This window comes from Pan troglodytes, chromosome 19 (genome assembly GCF_028858775.2).
Source record: "Pan troglodytes isolate AG18354 chromosome 19, NHGRI_mPanTro3-v2.0_pri, whole genome shotgun sequence".
Taxonomy (NCBI): Eukaryota; Metazoa; Chordata; class Mammalia; order Primates; family Hominidae; genus Pan; species Pan troglodytes.
This window is the reverse complement of record NC_072417.2, coordinates 52,682,601-52,704,822: the sequence shown is the minus strand read 5'-3', so window position 1 is coordinate 52,704,822 and position 22,222 is coordinate 52,682,601. Positions and strand designations below refer to the sequence as shown.

The 22,222-nt window shown below is 46.3% G+C and overlaps 1 protein-coding gene across 26 annotated transcripts in view; it reads right to left on the bottom strand.

Moving 5' to 3' along the window:
* SPECC1 (sperm antigen with calponin homology and coiled-coil domains 1) overlaps positions 1-22,222 on the bottom strand; it is a 310,582-nt gene that overhangs the window by 215,768 nt on the left and 72,592 nt on the right. For 20 of the 26 annotated variants that reach the window (XR_010152990.1, XM_063798933.1, XM_016930818.3 and 17 more), the window contains one exon: positions 7,426-7,593. Coding sequence is in view for 25 of the 26 variants with exons in the window: in XM_054670412.2 (XP_054526387.1) it covers positions 7,426-7,593 (168 nt within the window). In the remaining variant the exon portion in view is untranslated. Of the gene's footprint in view, positions 1-7,425; positions 7,594-8,184; positions 8,625-22,222 lie in introns of those variants that run through there. The other 6 variants (XM_063798927.1, XM_063798934.1, XM_054670416.2 and 3 more) reach the window with 5 other exon arrangements.

The window sequence follows — 22,222 nt, the reverse complement described above, 5'->3', positions numbered from 1 at the left end:
CTCATCACGCCTTCTGTTTAGTACACGTAGTGGCTGCTTTTTCACCCTCCTTACATCAGAAAAACTGCACCATTAAGGGCCCGGGGTAAATGTCAAATATCGTACTAACCAACTGATTGTAACCTCCACTTCAAACATGCTGATTTTTGACCACTGATCCTAAAACAGACTTTATATTCATTCCACAAACATGGAAATGCCACCACTCATAGCCTAGGGCCTGGCTGCGGCAACATTTCACATGGAAAAGAATGTGAACAATGGGTCCTGAGCAGAGGGTGGGGCTCCCTTTCTCGTCCCCCTTCTCCTCTCCCCTTCTCCTCCAGCCAGCTCACCCACAGTAAAAGAGCCCTTAGAATATGGGGCCACCTAGTATGTTAGCTGTAAAGGCTGAAGGGGATTCCAGCCATCCAACAGCCTTTCAGTGAATCCTACAGTGAGATAAAGTCCAGATTTCAGTGCCAGGAGGAAGTGGACGGGGGATGCGGATGTCCTGGGGAGAGAGGGGGGCACTCCTCCTGGGATGCCATGCTCCTAGGGAGACTGCAGCAGCCCTCCACATGTATGTGGGAGAGGGAAGGGAAGATCGGCAGGAGAAACAGCTCCAAACCCCTCCCTCCCTTCTTGTCACTTTGCCAGGGCTGCTTCTGTCGGGCTTGTGGCTTCTCCATTCCTGTCCCTCCCATTCTGAACACTGTAATTCAGCTAAGCTTTACCAAAAACCCACTAGAGGCTGGACGTACATCTTTAGCCTACGTCCACTTAGAAGATCTGTATGCTGTGCATATGGCATGAATGTCAAAGCGAATCAGGAGGCCCTGCCGATCAGAGTTAACCACCTAAAGAGGAGGTTCCCATATAACCACACAGAACACACTGAGGACAGCACTAAGCTGCAGAGAAACGAATGTGGAGAAAGCCCAGGAGGGGCTGGGGGAGTCCCAAGACCTCACAGAAGAGGCCATGATTCGGTTTTTCTCAGGCAGAGAGGGCAGGGAGGCATTCTGGAGGGGTGGGTGTTTTCCACAGCAACACCAGGCTGAAGACCAACAGGAGCCAGGAGGCCCCCATCCCACGTCACAGAGGTTGGGACAAAAGCTATGTCACGTGGCAGCACAGTTTAGTGGCCAAGGGCTGAAAATACAGACCACCTGGGTCTGAATCCTGGCTCTGCCAGTGCTTAGCTGTGTGACCTTGGGCAAATCACGTCCTCTCTGTGCTTTGGTTTCTTCACCTAAAAAGTAAGTATAATCATGGTACCCACTTCAGAGTGTTGCTCTGAGGATTAAACAAGTTAGCCATGCAGTGTGCTTAGGATAACAGTGTCTGACACAGTATGCATTGAACAGACACCAACTATAACGATAACAAATGAAAACCATCATTATTGTTTTTACTATTGTTATCCTGTAAAAACTAAATTCAAATTAAGGCGAGGAGGGAGGAGGGGAGTGTTTTTAGGAAAAATGAACGCAATGCAAAGGGGATTCCAGAGAGTACAATAGAACATCAAGCAAGTCATCAACCTCTCTGAACCTCAAGCTCTTCTTCGGTAAATCCATCCAAGAACAATATTCAGTAAAAATGCATAGTGTGCCTGCCTGTGATGCACCAGGCACAGCTAGAGATAAATAACACACATCAGCTATTGTGTTCCATTTTGTGAGCCAGCCACACTCAGCTGACTCTGTCTCCTCTTGGACTAGGGGATTTTATGCTGCACTGTGGGTAGATGTGGTCCTGTCCTTCCCAGGCAACAGGATAAGTATGATGTGCTGCAGGCCAGTGCTGTGCCACCTCCCTCCCATAGGGCATGGAGTTTGGGTAGCAGCAAAGCTTTCAAGGGGAGCACTTCATTTCCCCTGCACCTTCCACAAGGAATTCCATTTGAAAAAGACTGGTAGCTTAAAAGGTTTCCTGGGGGTAGGACATAAAGACAAAAAACTGATCCCACGTGTCCTTCAAAACAAACAGCTGAAGGTAGCTACTCTTACTTTGTCACTGCTTTTTGGATACAACATCAAAGGGAAAGCTACCAGTCTCAGTTACTAATTCTTGCTCCTTCTCTATTCACCACTGCATTTTTTGCTTTGTTTCCTGGCCACAGCACCACTTGAGATTTCTGGCTTGCTCCAGAAGATCCTATGAAGGTGTGCACTTCGGTGCTGCTTTGCTATTTAGTAAGTATCTTCACTAACAGCTTCACTGATATTTAAGCTGCCAACCACCTGTATAAGAAAGTATATAAAAGGAAAAAGTTCAAATGCCTCACAGATTAAAGTAACTAAGAAATTCCTCTCAATTCCACAAAGATGTAGAAAAGAATTCACAGCCCTAAAATCATCAGACATAACATAATCTGGTCATTACTGGTGGATAACATGTTATGGTTGGACACTGCTTCTCAAACTTGAGCAGACATCAGAGTCACAGGAAGGGTTTGTTAAAATGCACCTTTGTCCCGCTCATAGTGACATGGGAGCCTTAGGATCTGCTCAGTACATTCCTTTTCTGCTGAAGCAAGCTTAAGCCAATGTTTCATCATTTGCAACCAAGAGGACCCCAATTAATAGACCTGGGCCTCGCAAATGGCACTGCAGGTTCTCTTCTTTCTGGGCTGTGCTCAGATACCACAAGGAGGATTTACAGGAGTGTATGCACCCTCCCTGGGTGTCCACGTCCCCAGCCTCTGCACCCTGCTTTCTTTCACTGCTCCTTCAGTTCAGGCCAATGTTGAAAGTCAGGTATTTAGACACTTCTCAAAAGAAGACATTTATGCAGCCAACAAACATGAAAAAAAGCTCATCATCACTGGTCATTAGAGAAATGCAAATCAAAACCATAATGAGATACCATCTCACGCCAGTTAGAATGGTGATCATTAAAAAGTCAGGAAACAACAGATGCTGGTGAGGCTGTGGAGAAATAGGAATGCTTTTACACTGTTGGTGGGAGTGTAAATTAGTTCAACCATTGTGGAAGACAGTGTGGTGATTCCTCAAGGAACTAGAACCAGAAATACCATTTGACCCAGCAATCTCATTATTGGGTATAATATACCCAACGGAATATAAATCATTCCACTAAAAAGACACATGCACATGTATGTTTATTGCAGCACTATTTTCAATAGCAAAAACTTGGAACCAACCTAAACATCCATCAATGATAGACTGGATAAAGAAAATGCGTCACATATACACCATGGAATACTATGCAGCCATAAAAAAGAATGAGTTCATGTCCTTTGCAGGGACATGGATGAAGCTGGAAGCCATCATTCTCAGCAAACTAACACAGGAACAGAAAACCAGACACTGCATGTTCTCACTCATAAGTGGGAGTTGAACAATGAGAACACATGGACACAGGGAGGGGAACATCACACACCCGGGTCTGTTGGTGGGTAGGGGGCAAGGGGAGGGAGAACATTAGGACAAATACCTAATGCATGCGGGGCTTAAAATCTAGATGACTGGTTGATAGGCACAGCAAACCACCATGGCACATTTATACCTATGTAACAAACCTGCATGTTCTGCACATGTATCCCAGAACTTAAAGTAAAATTTAAAAAAAATAATAATTCGAATTAAAATTTAAAAAAAGAAAGTCAGGTATTCAGTTCTACTTTCGGTGGATTTGTCTCAGTGTTCCTGTTTTGACCAGTGAAACCCTATCTATCCATTTACTATAAAGCAAATATAGTGAGATGCTAACTGTAGGACCTAGGTGGTGGTCTATGGTGTCTGCTGTGGGATCCCCTGTACTACTGTAGAACCTCCCCGTGTGCTTACAAATTGTCACAGTAAAATATTGGGAGGGAAAATTACTTGCTTTTTTGTCCACCACCATTTCCTCTTTTTCTCTTCTGCTCTCTGACTTCCTTTTTAGTATTTTTCTTCTTCCCATACCATAGGTGGAAAGATTAAGGTCAAATCAGAGGAACAGAACCAGGGCTGGAAAGGTCAGGCGGGCTACATTTCTTTCTGCTGCTCCTTCCCTCAAGCCCTATCATTTTCCTGCACAGAATCAGGCCTGGAGAGGACAGGAATCGGGAAGGAGAGCAGAAGGCCCCTAATATGCGCATGGTACCAAGTGCAGAAAAAGTTATTCAAAACATTAATTTTAAAAATTAACAATACAACAATAGAAAAATTTAAAATGATACAGTATAACAACTATGTATGCGGCAGTTACATTGCATGAGGTATCATAAGTAATCTAGAGATCACTTAAAGTATATGGGAGGATGTGTGTAGGTTATATGCAAACACCCTTTATATCAGGGACTTGAGCATCCATGGATTTTGGTATCCACAGTGGGTCCTGGAACCAATCCCCCAAGGATACCAAAGAATGACTGTATTTGCTTTTCCCTGACATTTTCTCTTTGGAACAAGTTTCCAAAACATGAACCTATCAATGGGAGAAGTGTCCAGCATCTCATTCATTGTCCTTTAGAAACATTCCTATGCTTCTTCCGGCCTTATTTTATATATATATATATATATGTATTATTTTTTTTTTTTGAGATAGAGTGTCACTCTGTCACCCAGGCTGGAGTGCAGTGGTGCAATCTTGGCTGACTGCAACCTCCGCCTCCCAGGTTCAAGCAATTCTCCTGTCTCAGCCTCCCAAGTAGCTGGGACTGCAGGACTATGCCACCACGCCCGGCTAAGGCTAATTTTTTTTTTTTTTTTTTTTTTTTGGTAAAGACAGGATTTCACCATGTTGGTCAGGCTGGTCTTGAACTCCTGACCTCAGGTGATCCATCCACCTCAGCCTCCCAAAGTGGCATAAGCCACCCTGCCCGGCCGAGGCCTTATTTTAAACACTGCTTTTAAAAATATTTCCATATTCCAGCAGCTCTAATGGTCTGTTATTGTGGAATGTATGTATTCATTTAAAAATCTAAGTTTATATGTTGCTTATTGGATATAGAAAAAATAATAATAAACATAAAAATCTAAGTTTAAAGTATGCTGTTGGGTTGAAAATAATAAAAACAAAAATAATGGAAATGATGTTTGAATCCAGGATAATAGAATAATAAACAAAATTACACATAGGATGCTTTACCCACATTTACTCCTTATGACAAAGAAGGTGTTACCTTCATCTGAAAGACAAGGAAGCACAAGCTCAGGGCAGCTACACAGCTTGCCTGCAGCTTCACAGTGGGGAAGTGGCAGAGCCAGGATTCCAACTCAGGCCAGCCCCACGCCCCCAAGCTCCTCTTGGTTCCATCAGACCGCCAGAAAACAGGTGTGCTCATCATTCAATAAATACTGAGTGCCTACCAGGTAGCAGGTGCTCTTCTAAGCACTAGGGACAGAGCTGAGGACAAAAAAGAAGCATACAGTCCCTGCCTGCACGGGGCTTACTTTCCAGCCATGAGAAGACAGACCGTAAACAAGCAGGTGTGTGCAATGGCATCAAGAGCAGAGAAGGAAAACAAGGCAGCAGGAGGAGGAGGATGGAGGTCAAGGGCACTTCCTATAGAGGCACCAGGTGCTTTCCAGGCAGAGGGAGCAGCAAACACAAACACACTGCCGCAGGAGTGCACCTGGCAATCCGAGGGACAGCTGTCACCAAACACCAGCAGAACGTGTGGCTGGAGCTCCAGGAGCCAGGGCACAGAGGAGCGAGACCACACCTGAGAGGCAGGGGACAGGGTTGGGCCCTGAGGGCATCGCTGGCCATGTCAAGGACTCTGCTTTTCACTCTGAGTGAATGGGGAAAGCCACTAGAGGGTTGACGCAGAGAAGTGACATGACTCAGGTGTTCCAAGGACCCTTCCTAGGGCACAGAAGGGTGGGGGCATGACCCAACTGGTCACAAGGGAGGCAGTGGGAATTGGTTGGAGTTGACACATATTTTTAAGGTAGAAGTGACGGCATTTCACTGATGGGACTGTGAGACATGAGAAAAGGAGGGTTTAAGGGTGATGCCACTGGCTGTGGCCTGAGCAACCAAAAAGATGGAGTTGCTATTTACACAAATGGGAAGATTTGGGGGAGCAGGTTAGGGGGTGGTGAGAGAGATGGAGAGGAAGGCATTGAGATTCAGTTTTGGACATGATACACTTTTGGACATCCAAGGGTGATGTCACAAAGGCAGTTAGAGGGGTCCCAGCTGGAGATGCAAATTTGGACGTTATCCACTTAGAGTGTTAAAAGCCATGAGAATGGACCCGTCACCTAGAACAATAGTTCTCGATGGGGACAGGGCTGTCCCTCAGGGGATGTGTTGAAAATCTGAGGGCACATTTTTGGTTGTCACCATGACTGGATGTGTTACTAATATTTAACGGGTAGGAGGACAGGAAATTCAGATGTCCTAAAATGCTCATGACAATCTTACACAAAGAACTGCTCCACGACCCACACACTTTCCACATATTCCGCAGGCACTGACACAGGTGGAACACCTTTTATTATTATCTGAGCCTAGAGCCTCCCTCCATTTGACTCATAAAAACAATGTGCCCCTTGCCTAGCTCTAAGAGTGTCTTCACCAAGAGTGTCTGCTCTAAGTCCAAAAATACTAAAACAAAGGGAGCCGGCACCATGCTTGGTTCAGAACTTCACCAAGAGTGTCTGCTATTTCAAAACAATCCCGTCACTCCTTCTGCAGCAGCCTTCACCGTAGTTGAGTCATCAACACAACTCAAATCAGTCTGCATCTCAAATCCAACTGCACTGTAGCTGTCACGCCCATGGTGCTTTAAGGAGCATCTCAAGGCCTTTAGCACAGCTGTGCAGATGGAAATGCATGCTAATATAGAAGATCATATTGATTTTTCTAAAGTATTGCATGAGGTAGGTGCTACTGTCTATGAATTCATCTCAGGGCAGCTAAGGAGGCACTAAGCATTGCACGGTGAGAGCCTCTCATGTAAAGAAATGAATGCAGCTAGAAAAGAGATGAGTCTAGGAATGTGGCATGGGCCCACCCAACCTTAGAGACCAAAGGGATGGGGGGAGGAGAAAACCAGAGGAGAACGCACTCCCTGATGAAGGGCGTAATCAACAGCGTCCATGCTGCTGTGGGGTCCAGTAAGAGGGGCTTGAAGAACTACAACTGGATTGTGGGGGGCTGCAAAGATCGTGCATGACCTCGACCCCTATCCAGGGCGGTGCTTGGGGCAAAACTGCCGGGATGTCCATGCAACCCAGGGCAGAGGACCTTAATTACTGTGTTAAACACTTTGCAGACCTCCTTTCTGGACCCCAGAGGGCCCCCACTCCCACCCGCTAGCTCTATTCCTTCATGTCCAGGCATGCTGGTCCTCCTGCGACCCCTCCTTGGGAGTCTCCTTCCCTGCCCCGAGAGGCCACTGGTTTGCTTACTGCCCTCTTCAATCCTCCCAACCCAGGGTATCCAGGCGCTCTGCCTGACCCTGTGCATTTTGATCCATACCCTGCTGAGTCGGGACTCAAAAGCCAAGGAAGTTGAAGACTTAGAACTCTTCATGCCGGAAGAGGCTGCAGGCAGAGGCCGCACCCGGTCTGGGCCGTGGCCCCCTGCTCTGATGGCTGGATTCCAGGGCTTGGCTGCACTCCGCATGCTTGACTTTGTGGGTCTGTCCTGCAAAAGAGCAGAAAAGAAAAACATGTCTCCATCACTTGAACCTGCTGCATGACATCATCACACTTTACCCCACATACCACGTCACCATGAACTATTACAGGGTAGGAGCACCTATGATTTGGCTGGAAATACAATATTCCTAAGATGGGTTTATAGGCTTTATACTAGGCTAATTTTTACAACTCCATAACAGCTTTTACCAAACTACTGAAACATATCCACATTACTGATGTCCTGACATCATTTTTCAGCAGAATGACCTGACACAGCATTCCACCAAATACCCATACACTATGTATCTGTATCTCACACCCAGATAAAACAGGTCAGCCAGAGTCAACCAATAAAATGCCCATAAGCTTTGTGGCTTTAGGGTTGACAAAGGAACAATATACTTATTTTTAAAATAAACATAAATGAATTACTTGAAGGAATTCACAGAAGCACAAAATGACTTTTTTCTTCTTTTGGATAAAAATGGGTATCATAAAAAATTAATGAAGCATATTTTAATTGGTCAGACCCAACACTGTTGGGCAGAGTGACTGCCCTAACTACAATATTTTATGAAAGGAAAATTGTTCAAACCAGCAAGATACAGCTGAAGACATCAGGGGAAAATCCACACAGAGATGTGGAAGGCAGCCCGAGACTGGCCAGCAGGGACCGGCACTGTGATTCCCGAGCGAGGAGCGGCCTGGTCCATCCCTCACCCTCTCAGAGCCTCTGTTTCTTCTGTCAATAACATAACAGGACTGGATTAAATGCCCTCTCGGTTCTCTTCCAGCCCCAACCCTGACTCCGCCTGTCCCCATGGACTCAGGGTGTGACACAGGGCACCAAACCCATGATGTTCTGTCCTTTCAAAGAACATCAGAAATGCGCTTTAGAAAACACCCACAAGTGACAACCAATTCTAACTGCCACTCTCACAGTGCACAGGGTGGGGGCAGGGTGGGTCTCACTAACTGCCCCCGGGGGATGGCGCCCAGTGCTAGCGTCCCTGGCTGCCTCTCCCCTCACAGCCCATTAGCCAGCCACGAGAAGAACCACAGGCAGCATCCTGCTCAGTCTGCGACCTCGCTTCTCCTGACAATGTCTCTCTAGTTCCCGACCATCTAGTTCCCGACCCTATTGAAACAGTGACCAGCTGGTGGCGTGTGTCCAGGCATGCACCTGACTGAGCTCACGCTGCAGAGCTGATGGCAGCGGCTCTGTGAATGCTGCTACCAGTGGAAACACTCCTTTAAAGGCGGCGTAATTTGTTTTCCATAGTGTTTCCAAGGAAAACTATTAATGATTCAGTTACATAATTAGTTCAGAACCTTATGAGTCTCAGCTTTGTTCCAAGTATGATGATTTTTTAAAAATTCTGGATTACAGAAAGCAACTTAATTATCATGTATTTTACAGATGTTCAGCACCGATTATTTTTCTTCTTCAACCCACGATTTTTATTGCTTGTTTCCACAGCAACAATGAAAGAATGCATAGGTTGAGACCTACACAGTAACTAATTTCATGAGGACCTCCTCCCAATATAAAATGAATGAACAGAGCCGGAGTGACTCTTGAAGAGAATTACTGATGAATTTTACCAATTACTGCAGAATCAACCAGCAACCTGTCAGTCTGACTGACTCATGGAGATGACTTAATAAAGTGTTTAATCAAGACACCCTTTTATGTTATGATTAGAATTACTTAGAAATGACTATTACAGGCCAGGCACAGTGGCTCATGCCTGTAATTCCAATATTTTGGGAGGCCAAAGTGGGAGGATCACTTGAGTCTAGGAGTTTGAGACCAGCCTGGGCAACATAGCAAGACTCTGTCTCTACAAAAAATACAAAAATTAGCCAGGCATGGTGGTGCACACCTGTAGTCCCAGCTACTTGGGACAGTGAAAGAGTGAAACCCTCTCTCTAAATAAAAAAAATAAATAAAGGACTGGATATTACAGGGCTTACTTTATGAAAACATAGGATGATTTTGCAATCTGTCTACATTTTCCAAAATCTGCCCAGGTTGCCCCTGAAATGAAATGCCTTTTATTTATTGCCCACCACCACACCACCACAAAAGAGAAAAATATAGAGATGAAAAACAGCAGGAAGAGGGTGGATGTTTTCCCTGTCAACCTTTTCCCCAACATTTCAGGAGTCTAAGTCCTTGGTTAAAGAAAAGAAGGAAAAGCCACCTCAGTCAAAATTCAAAGATCTAAACTTCTCTCTTAATCTCTGGCAACAAATGCGTCGATCCCGTGGATGGTGCCCCTGACGAACACGCAGCCTCCTTTCCAGGGTTGGCAGGTGGCCCGCTCTGAGGCAGCACTGTCCAGGCCCATGTTTGTTGCATCAGGCCTTTCCCTATTCTCTTGGACCCTCTGAATTCAACCCAACTACTCCCACATGACTGCACCCAGAAAATGCTCCTCATCCATCCCCCTCCTGCTGCCCACACTCCCTTTCCTGAGCATCTTCGGCTTCATTCCCATCATTGTTTTCCTGGGCGAGGCCTTCCATTTTGTACCCACCCATCAGCCATACACTGCTCCTCAAATCCCATCTTCTTCTCAAATTTAAAATATACAATATAGGCTGGGAGTGGCTCACACCTGTAATCCCAGCACTTTAGGAGGCCAAGGTGGATGGATTGCCTGTGCTCAGGAGTTCGAGACCAGCCTGGGCAACATGGTGAGACCCTGTCTCACTAAAAATACAAAAAATTAGCCGGACGTGGTGACACACACCTGTAGCCCCAGCTACTTGGGGAGATGAGGCATGAAAATCACTTGAACCCGGGAGGCAGAGGTTGTAGTGAACCAAGATTGAGCTACTACACTCCAGCCTGGGTGACAGAGGGAGACTCCATTTCCAAAAAAAAAAAAAAAACAAAAAACCCACAATATGGTGCCCTCTGTCCACTTGCAGGAAGGACTCCTACTAGAAGGGGAGCAGGTGCACCCCTAGGCCCACTCCAAGTTTCTTCAGGTTTCCTCCCAATCCACTTCCCACCACTTCTACATCCCTCCCGTCATCCCAGCCCCTCAGCCTGGCTCTCTGAAGCCAGTTCATTTACATAAATGCTGTCATGAGCTGAGAGCAGCTATCCTATTTCATTCTGAGCCTGGCAAAGCACTGCTAAATGCTCTATGTAAATAGCTCAGTAACCCTACGAGGTAAGGGTCACCTCCTGCTATGATCTGAATGTTCTCCCAGAATGTACATGTTGGAACCTAACCCCCATTGTGGTATTAGGAGGTAGGGCATCTGGGAGGCAGAGCCCTCATCAATGTAATTAGTGCCTGAGGGAGCTTGTTTGCCCCTTCCACCAAGTGAGGGCACTGCAAGAGGACTCCATCTATGAACCAGACAGCAGGCCCTTGCCAGACACCAAATCTAGTGGCACCTTGATCTTAGACTATGCAGCCTCCAGAACTGTGAGCAATAAATTTCTGTTGCTTGTAAGTCACCCAGTTTATGGTATTTCTCTTATAGCAGCCTGAACAGACTAAGACATATCCATTTCACAGGTGGGGAAACTTCATTTCCCCAAGGGAGGTTAAGCAACTTGCCCAAATCTTAGAGTTTATCTTGGAGCCAAGATTCAGATCCAGTTTAAATTGGTTCCAAAACCTACACACCTAAACACCAGGGACGGATGGCCTCTCTGAATAATCTTTGCTCCCTGGAGAGCACCAAGGCTATAGATCAAATGCACCTGGTCCAAATTCAGCTCCACTGTTGACATTGTGAACTCAGCCATGCTTTCTGAACATGATTCTCTACATCTTCACCCAATAAGATGGAGTTATCAGTGCCAACTTCATAAAACTGTAAAGATGAAAGGAGAACAAGTCCATCAGGTGCCAGGCACACAGAAGGCTGTTGACAACTATGAGCTGCCCTCTCGACAAAAACTGCTGATGGTGTTCAACGGAGCGCTGCTCTGCCTTCTGACTCAGCAGCACACAGTGATGGGTCAATTAAATGTGTGTTCAGGGCAGGAGGCAGACAGACATATCAGATCCAAGGAACACACTCTTCTACACAGAGAAGACTATTTTCACTCGGAAATGTGAAAGAGAGGAAGGAAGCGAGGGAAACACACCTGCAGGGAAGACACTTCACAGCAATTAAAATTGCCCAGGGCTTAACAAATCCTGGCTGCTGAAAGATAAACACAGGTGGGAATGCTAGCTGAGTAATCGTTTTCTTATGGATATGAATTAGCCATACAAAATAAACAGGCTCCAGCCAAGTACAAGACAGTGAAAAGAAGGTTTCTATTATTAATCTCATGATTTCCTAAAATCCTCATGAACACCACAAAGGATCACATCGATCAAGGAATTACAGTTAAATCTAGGACCCCACACCCATGGTGGGGTGGGGGATGTCGTTCCAGGGGTGTTTTCTTTAAATTTGTCAAACATTTTATTTTCTTACCAAGTTTCTCTCCTCTCCAGAATAGTGTAGGACTTAAACTGCAACTCTTAAATTTCACAGTGTAAAGTAGAAGAGAAAGGAGGGAGGGAGAAAAGGAGGAGAGAGGGAACCCCTATTTAAGGAATACAATTAGGCGCTGGGCAACAGTTAAAGTCAGAGTCCACACATGTCTCCTGCTCCCTGAAAACACGCTGTTCCGCCACTAAATTGCTGCCTTCGGAGCCTGCGTTGGAGAGGTTATCTCGGGCCTCAGCTTCATTATCCTTTTAAGGCAAGAAATAGAAAGGCAACTGGGAAACCATTCTGGACAATCAGAAAATAATGACGAGTCTCCGGGAGTGGGAGAGGGCATTCAGGGCTCGGCTACAAGCACAATAAGCACTGGGAAGCGGAAGAGGCCAAACCATTCAAGTCTGAGAACCAACAAAATAAGAATGTGCACATAGCTCAATTGCCAGGGGACTCAGCAGGAAATAGAACGTAAGTGAACCACACGTTGAAAATACTGAGCTGGAGCTTTTTGGAACATGGGTCGAATTTGCTCCTGACCTCTTCTACAGTAGTAGTTCTAAGCCCAATGGGCACATGGCAATGTGCAGAGGCATTTACGGTGTCACAACTTGGGGTGCTACTGGACAGAGCCCAGAGATGCTGCTAGACATCGGTAACCCAAAGGGGAGCCCTACAACAAGGAAGCATCTGGCCTACAATGTCAGCAGTGCCACGGTGGAGAGACGTCCAGAGGAAGAATGAGAGCCCTGGGACACTGGCTCCTAGACCAGCCGGCACATGACATATCTGGTTAGCCTCACCACCTAACATGGAAACATTAACACTGAAAATCTGGTTGGGGCGCAGCTGACGGAATCCCAGACTTCAGCAAATGGCCACAGGAAATGCTTCAAAGCTGATTGTTTCCCACAGTCTTGAGATGAAAAATCATCCCAATAGCCTCAGATTCCTTCCCAGTAAATAAGGAAAAGAACAGATTTCCATACAGCATCAGAAGAAAAATTCCAAACTAAAATTCATTGATCCCATCAGCAGAAGTCACTGGAAAAAAAGAAGTGATAAAAACAAAAACTAAATGGAAAAGAACATTTGTACACCGCTAACCACACCACCTCAAACCTGAAAACAAACTTTGATAGTGGAGTAAGAAACTATGGACTCCTGCCAGAAGGTGGAGACCCATAAAGAATAGGGTGTAATCTGGAGACCCACAAGGAATAGGGTATAATATGGAGACCCATAAGGAATAGGGTGTAATCTGGAATAAGAAACAGAGGCCGAGGCAAGTCCCAAATATGAAATGCAGACCCAAGAGAGAGGCTATAATCTGGCAGCTATATTGAGACCAAGAGCTCACAATCACTGGTCTGTGACGTCCTTCTGTCTCCAAAGCTGCCTCAAGCAACCAGCATCCCAAAGAGCTAAATGACCACTAATAAGTAGTTATTCCCTTACCTATAACATGGCTTCCATCAAAGGATTAAAGTGAATGAGCCAAGGCAGTAGGAAAAGGAGATGGAAATAAAATAAGAGCCCTTTTTTTTTTTGGAATAGTGTAAAATGGTCTAGTGCAAAGTAAACAGAATAAAAACTACAGTATAGGAGGGAACCAGAGACTTTCATATCTATCTAGGCTGCAGCATCTTGAGCCATATTTATCAAGTCCTGGCTCCGGGCCTTTGCACATGCAACTGCCTCTGCCTGGGACGCCAGCTGGGGAACTGAGGTGAGCTGAGAAAGGAAGTGTTTACAAAGGTGTGGGCAGGGCTTGTAATGAAAGGGAGAAGCAAAACGGAAAGTGCAGCACCCCAGAGCTAGGAAACACCTCATACGCATCCTCTCCCTCCCTCCAACCTGACAGCCAGTGCTGCCCACAGGCTCAGGGAAGGCATGGGACACAGGCACAGTGTCTACGGTCGCCTGCGCTGGTGCAGAGCTGGAGGAAGAAGACAGAGATGTGGTGTGGCAAACAGGAGGCCCAGGAAACCTGCCCAGCTCCCATGGCCCGGCTAACTTCAACACCACCTTCCAAAGTGTGCTCAAGTCTCTCCGCTCCAGAAAATCTTCTCCTAGTCTGAGAGGGTCTCATACGTATGCCTCTCCTTGTTGGTAAGCCCTTCCCAGGGGCAGCCTCCTGGCATCTGCCTGTGTACGGCCAGCCTCAGCCTGGGGCACAGAACAAACCCTGAATAACCAGCTTCAGCCCTGACTTCCCGATTTCTGTCATCGGCACAGCCTTTCTCTTGCTCTTCCAGACTCAAAACCTCAGTCATCTTGGACTCCTCTCTAGGGCGCCCATTTCTCAAATTCACAGCTGTCCAGGCCAGCAGATCAGATGCCTGCAACATTTCCTGTAGGAGCCCTGCCTTTTTCTCCAGCACAGATTGGCATTAAGGCCCTCCTGGGCTCATCCGTTCCACATATTCAAGACAGATTTCTGAAAATTCAGCTGGGGTCAGTCATTTTCTGCTCAAAATCCTGCATTTTATCTTATTTACTCATTTATTTTTTTAGAGATGGGGTCTTACTCCATTGCCCAAGCTGGAGTGCTGTGGCATGATCACAATTCACTACAGCCTCGACCCCCTGGGCTTAAGGGATCCTCCTGCCTCAGCCTCCCAAGTAGCTGGGACAACAGACGTGTCACCACGCCTGGCTAATTTTTTTTTTTTTTTTATAGAGGTGAAATCTCACCTTGTTGCCTAGGCTGGTCTCAAACTTGTGGGCTCAAGTGATCCTCCCGCGTCAAGCCTCCCAAAATGCTGGGATTACTGGCATGAGCCACTGCACTCAGCCCATTTTACTGTATTTTTAAGCTAACATTTAGCAACACCAACTAAGAGACTGGCACCATGTTCATCATTTTCCTTCGTCTTCTTTCATGTTTCTGACTACCCTGTGAGGTAGCTGCTGTCATCCACATTTTATAGTTCAGCAACAAGGGAATGTCAAGGAGTTTGCTAACTCCCCCAACGGGACCCTCAGCAATGCCACTTCAGGCTGTGTGCCTAACCCTGGCCTACTGCTCCCCTTACACACCGTCTGAGTCCATTTGGGTTCCTACAACAAAAAACTGTAGACTGGGTAATTTATAAACAAGGCAAACTCATTGCTTACAGTTTTGGAGGCTGGGAAGTCCAAGGCAAGGCACCAGCAGATTCAGTGTCTGGTGAGGGCTCACTCTGCCGCACAGATGGTGCCTTCTTGCTGCGCCTCACATGGCAGAAGGGGCAAGGGAGCTCCTCAAGCCTGTTTTGCACAAGCACAATCCCATTCATGAGGGTGAAGCCCTCATGGCCTACTTCCCAAAGGCCCCACCTCTTAATCCTATCACATGGGGTTTTAGGTTCCAACAGATAAATTTTGGGGGGTACATCAACATTCAGACAATAGCATCCACCAAATTAAATGACAGCTTGCCTGAGCTCGGCTGAGCCACGCTGACCCCTTACCCTGCAGCGTAGCCAAACAGGACTCTTCTCTGCACTTCCAATGAAACTTGCGGTTCTCATCTTGGGGTATTCACCAATCTGAGGGCCTCCCTGTATGAATGTTTTATCCCCTCCTTTTAGGCTTATGCCAATCAAGACTTTCTTGCAAAAACCTTTCTGATACTCCCAGCTCTAAACCTCCAGAAAATCGTCTCTCTTCTGGAACTCCTAGGTCTGTGACCACTGCCCACCCCTTGGGCCAGCCCTGCCTCTCACCCGGGTGCTGCAGCCTCCCCTCACTGGCTCTTGGCTTCTGCTCCTGCCCCTTCTTGCCTACCACTTAATGCCCATTCAGCAGCCACAGGAGTCTTTTCAAAACACAAATCATGAACTGTCCACTTAAAAATGGTTAAGATAGTAAATTTCATGTTATGTGACTTTTTTTCACTAAAATTAAAGTTTCAAAATTAAGACACGTACACAAAAATCAGATCACATCACTCCCTACACAGAACCCCCCAGTGGCTTCTCACTGCATTGGGAGTGAAAGCCCAAGGTCTTTGTCCCAGCCCCAAGCTCCTAGGCTTCCTGGCCCTGACCACCTCCTCGCCTAGCTCTGATCACTCTCCCCTGCTCACTGTGCTTCATGTGGGCCGCTCCCAGCTCCCTGAGCATGTGCAGCTAGTTCCCAAGGAAGAGCTCTGCCCCTGCTGTTCCCTCTGTCCAGAATGTTCCCCAGCTCCTCACACAGTGGGCTCCTTTCTCCTAGGTCAGTCTCTGCTCCAAGGTGCTTCCTCTAAGAGGCGTCTTTCTTATACTCTCTAGAGTAGCTCTCCCACCCCACCAAACACCCCCTGGTTTATTTCTTCAGAGCCTTTATCACCAAATGAAGACTCTCACTGCCATCGATTATCTGCCATTGATTATCTGTCATGGGTTATCTGCCTTCCTGTGCTACTAGGGAAGGTCCGTGATAGCAGGGCCTTTACCTCCCTTGTTCACCATTGTGTTCCTGGCACATAATAGGTGCTCAACAAATATTAGTTAATGAATACTTAGATTCTGGCTTTCACTGAAAACATGCATATGGGTGCCTCCCTGGCCCTGCCCCACCAGCCAGGGAGCTTCTACAAAGGTACACAGGTCCCAGCAGGCAGGAGCCACTCACTAAATAGGTGCTGAATTAACGGGCAAGCACAAAAGAGAACTGGAAGGCAATGACAATCCTTCTCCCATAATACTTATAAATATCTCTAAATGGTTGAAAAAAAATAATAAAGTCCCCAGACTGCTTTCAGGATGAGAGCCCCATGGATATGAATATAGAGCCTTCCAGCACTACTACCTTGAAAACATTCATGCTGATGTGTAAGCATCAGTGTTATAAAACTTAATATTGTTAACTCACAGTCATGCTTGAGAAATAATTCCTAAATTTATTCCTGAGGGATGGCTTTTAAAACTTTTGGTTTACACCCTAGTTTCACAGAAATAGTAAACAACACTTTACATTTCTATGGTTTCAGATTTAACCAGGCATCTTCACAGAAACATAATAAATGAATTTATGTTAGTAAATGCTTTGTAAAGTATGAACTGATGGTAACCATAGACTTAGGAACTTGATAATTTAAAGTATCAAGTCTGAGTACCTTATGTTTTATCCAACCTTTTCTGCTTCTTTGTTCCTAACTTAGGGGCCCCTAAGCCAAGCGGGGATATGGGCACAGCCCTGTGATGTCAGGGGAACAGCTTCCCAGGCAACAGGCAGGCCAGTTCTGTTGCATTCTGTTCTATTTCCTCTAGAAACAATGCAAGAACTGCAGGGCATGCTGCCCCACCCACCCAGCAAAACCTCTGTGTGCTCCACCAACATGCTTCCGTGAATTTGAACGATGAGGACCTGGGAGGAAGGGGACAAACCCTCTTCCCCAGCACTGCTGAGCACAGATGCAAAAAAGGGACCCTCCATAACGAGAGCCCCCACCCATGGATGGAGAGATCTGGCCCCTCACCACGTCCACTGCCCCTCCCTCTGCTCACTATACTTCAGCCACTCTGGTCTTCTGACCAGAGGAAGATAAAATCAAGGAGGAGCCAGCCCAGCTCTGCAAACTCAGGAGAGGCAGGCTACACATGCCACATGCCCCTGGTGACACATACTGGCTGTATGGGACCCAACAAGAGAAGCCAGAGGGTGATCTCATAAGTCCCCTAGTGGCTTAATTCAATGCACAGAAGTCTTAAGTCATGAGCAGCAGGGTCTCAACTGGACCCAACCACACTGAGTGCTGTGGCCTCGGCATGTGAAGAGGCTGGCTGAGGAGGGTCCCTGGCAGTCTGTCTGTCTGTCTGTCTGTGGAAGTGAAGGGTCTCCTGGGATAACACTTGGCCTAGGGGGAGAGACAGGAGGTGGGAACAGGGCCATCAAGGCAACATGGAAAGAGCTACTTCCCCAGGAAATTCTGAGGCCTCCACCATACTCATCATGGCTTCTGGGGCGTGCTGAAGACTTGGCACTATGGCACCTCACAGCCACAGGGCAATATGGCAGCAGTGGTGCCCAGGGTGGCGGAAGCAGCAGTGGGACTGCAGGCAGCAGAGGCCTTCAGTGTCATGGACATGATGGCAGCAGCCATCCCAGAAAGTGCCTGGCCAGGTAGAGAAGGGAGAGAGAGATGGCACATTAGCTAGGCCTATTCATTTGCTTCACTCCTTGGGGACATCAGGAAGAAAAGAGGGGAACACAGAACTTTGCTGGAGCTTCTCTAGTTGCAGAGGATGCAGGAACAAAACCTGGATCATCACTGCATGGCCCTAACTCACATCTGCATCCCGCCGTGCGTACCCAGAGTCGTGGTAGATATCCCCTCCACTGAATAGGGAACGTCCATCCACTCTCACATGCAGCAGGAGTCCCGCCATTGCTCAGAGCACCGTGAGTTCTGGATTTCCTTATTGTTGCCAGATTAAGTTAAATCACTGAATGTGGCTGATTTCTTTTTTGTTCTCGCATTCCTGAGATTTTCTTTTCTAACCCACAGGCTTTAGCAATATTCCTGCAGTGCCAGCTGGCTAATGAAAGCAACTGCTGTGCTTTGCAGGGTTAATTTATTCAGTGCCTGAAATATGCCCTATCCTTCGTCAGCATCAATCGCTTCTAGCATTGTGTTTTAAATATACACAGGAACCACAAATACGACGGATAATTTTGCAGGCTGCTCCTGGGATTACCTTGTCATTACATGTTCCTTGCACAGGAGTAAGTCTACAAGGAACAGCAAGTACAGCAACTGCTGTGCGATCTGTTTCCAGCGTGAGGGACAGAAACGGTTATGTAACAGCACTTCCGCTGCCCCCTATGGATGTGCCCTTTATGACACAGACACATCTGACTTTCAAAATAAAGAGGGACAGTTACCCCCGACCCTCAAAGAGCATAGCCTGAGCCATGCCATGAAGCCACCTCCACCTCCTCTTTGTTTGAGGATAAGGCACACCAAGTGCTCAGGCCCCTGCTCCCTTCTGCCCACTCCTGCCAGCTGTCTTGCACTTTGACCCCAGGCACAGCAAATGACCAGCAGCTGCAGGGATGCTGAGTTCTATCATCCAGCCTCCAGGCCTGCCCAAGGCCACTCTAAGCCCAGAACAGGCTTCCCAGCCTGAACTCCTGCTTTTCACTTACCCTCTACTGTCTGGTAAACCTCAGTTCACAGCCCCTTGTCTGGGCACAGACCTGCTTCCACACCACAGTGTGTCCACAGCACCCTGGACCCAGGCTTATCAGCAGGCCTTACACCAGACAAAGACTGTTTCCCTGTGTGACTCCCACCCCCACCTCCCTTGCCCAGATGGTCCCTGAGTGAAGGGCTCTGTCTCATTCCTCTGTGGTTCCACACCTGTGGGCCCAGTGTCTGGTCCACATTAAAGATAGCTCATTGACCTAAAGGTGAAACCTGAAACTAGAAAACCTCTAGAAGAAAACAGGAGAAAACTGTTGTGACCTCGAGTAAGGCAAAGATTTCTTAGTTACAACACCAAAAATATGAGCAATAAAATAACTAAGATAAAAAAACAAAAAAACCCACCTGATTAATGGGATATTGTCAAAATTTAAAACTTATGGTCTTCAAAAGACATTGTCAACAAAATGAAAAAACAAGCCATCAACTGGAAGGGAAATATCTGCAAAACACAAAACTGATAAAGGACTTGAATCTTGAATTCTTGAATAATAACCATTTTTGTTATTATTTGTTACTTTTATTTTTTATTTATTGAGACGGAGTCTTCCCCTTGTCGCCCAGGCTGGAGTGCAATGGCAACGGCACAGTCTCGGCTCACTGCAACCTCTGCCTCCCAGGTTCAAGCAATTCTCCTGCCTCAGCCTCCCGAGTAGCTGGAATTACAAGTGCCCGCCACTGTGCCCGACTAATTTTTATATTTTTAGTAGAGACAGGGTTTCACCATGTTGGTCAGGTTGGTCTCAAACTCCTGACCTCAGGTGATCTGCCCGCCTCGCCTCCCAAAGTGCTGGGATTACAGGCATGAGTCACAGTCCCCAGCCTCTTTGTTATTTTTGTTAAAAATAACAAATGATGTCCATATTAATAACAAATAATAATAAACTGCACAAGGCAATAAAAAATGACCAAATATTTAAATAAAAACTTCACCACACAAGATATTTGGATGGCAAATAAGCACATGAAAAAATGCTTGACATCATTAGTCATTAAGAAAATGCAAATTGAAACCATAAGAGCTATCACTACACACCTACTAGAATGGCTAAAAATTTAAAAACAAAACAAAACAGTATCAAGTGCTGGCAAGGATATGGAGCAACTGGAACTCTAATACATTGCTGGCGGAAATGCAAAATGGTACAGCCACTTTGCAGTGCTGAAGTTTCTTAAAAATTAAACATATACAATCCATTAATCCCACTCTTCAGTATTTATCCAAGAGAAATAAAATTTGTATTCACACAAACATCTGTAATGCTAATGTTCATGGCAGCTTGATTCGTAACAGCAAAAGTCAAGCAACCTAACTCTCCCTCAACAGTGAGTGGATACATAAACTGATGCATCCCCACATTAGACTAGTACTCAGCAATAGAAAGAATGAACTCAGCAATAAAAGTGAATGAATAGCACACACACAAAAAGGACGTATTTCAAATGCACTATGCTAAGTGAAAAAAGCCTAAACTCAAAAGGCTACCTATCTACACAAATCTTACCCATCTTTAAGTCCCAGATCAAATGTCAGTTCACCCTTGTAGTCTTATCTGCCATCTCCCCACACCTACAAAAAGACAAATGTGATTTGGTGTTGCTCTAAATTCCAAGCATTTTGTCTATGTCCTCTCTTGTATGACTGTATATGCCAGTTATGTCTCTCTAACTAACTGGAAGCGCCAACTCTGATTCGCCTTTGCATTTAAAAGCAAAGGCAAATCAGTGGCCCCACCAGCAGCTGGCTGGCATTCAGACCCCTTCTGCTGTGCCTGCTGCCTAGCATCTGGATCAATGCCTTACATATGAGAAGTGTTCAGAAATTTTGTTTGATGAATTAACAAAAAATTAAATGTCCCAGGTGACCTGTGTCAGATATAGTTGGTGTGGTCAGGACTCAAAAAGAATAATACAGTCCAGGAGTCTGGACTAGATGTCTCTTAGTACTATTTTTAGATGGATGAATGAATGAATGAACGAACGAACGAACGAACGAACGAACGAACGAACACCAAAGGACACAGCAACCAGTGCTAGAAAGAAGCCCACTAACAGGCTATGGTGTGTGAGCACAGTGGGTGCTAGAGGGGAAAGTGGCATCTGACTGAGACTCTAGTCATGCGCTGAACTGTGTCCCTCCCCGCCACTCCCTTCCTATGTTGAAGCCCTAACCCCTAATGTCTCAGAATGTAACTGTATTTGGAGAGAGGGTCTTTAAAGTGGTAATTAAGGTGCAATGAGGTCATATGGTTGAGCCCTAATCCACCAGTATGACTGATGTCCATATAAGAAAAGATTAGGACACAGGCACACACAGAGGGATAACCATGTGAAGATACAAGGTGAATAAATAAATATATATATATATATAGTTTGAGACAGGGTCTTGCTCTGTTGCCAAGGCTGGAGAGCACTGGCATGATCATACCTCACTGAAGCCTCAAACTCAACACTCAAGCAACCCTCCCACCCCAGCCTCTTCAGTAGCTGGGACAAGGTGCACACCACCACGCCTGGCTAATTTTTTTCTTTTTTGAGAAATGGGGTCTCACTGTGTTGCCCAGGCTGGTCTCAAACTCCTGGGATGAAGCAATTCTCCTGCCTCAACCTCCCAAAATAACACCTTGATTTTGACTCCAATGTCTGCTTCCAGTACTTTGAGAAAATTAATGTCTTTTGTTTAAGACCTACAGTCTGTGTTACTTTGTTGTGAGCGACCAAGCAGACTAATACAACTCTGAAGGATGGGTAGGAGGTTGACATGTGAAAACTGGAGGAGAGGGCATTCCAGGTGAGAAGAGGAGCACCCCCAAAAGCAGGCAAGGAGCAGTGCTGTTTGGCCACAGCGCGCAAGCACGGTGGAAGTTGTGCAAAATGGCGCTGGAAAACAGAGTGGCGGTGGATGGCGGAGGCCCAGAACGGCAGGTTGAAGAGCTGAGGCTTTGAGGGTGCCTTTTCCCTGTCTTGACTGGTAACAACTCAGTATCAT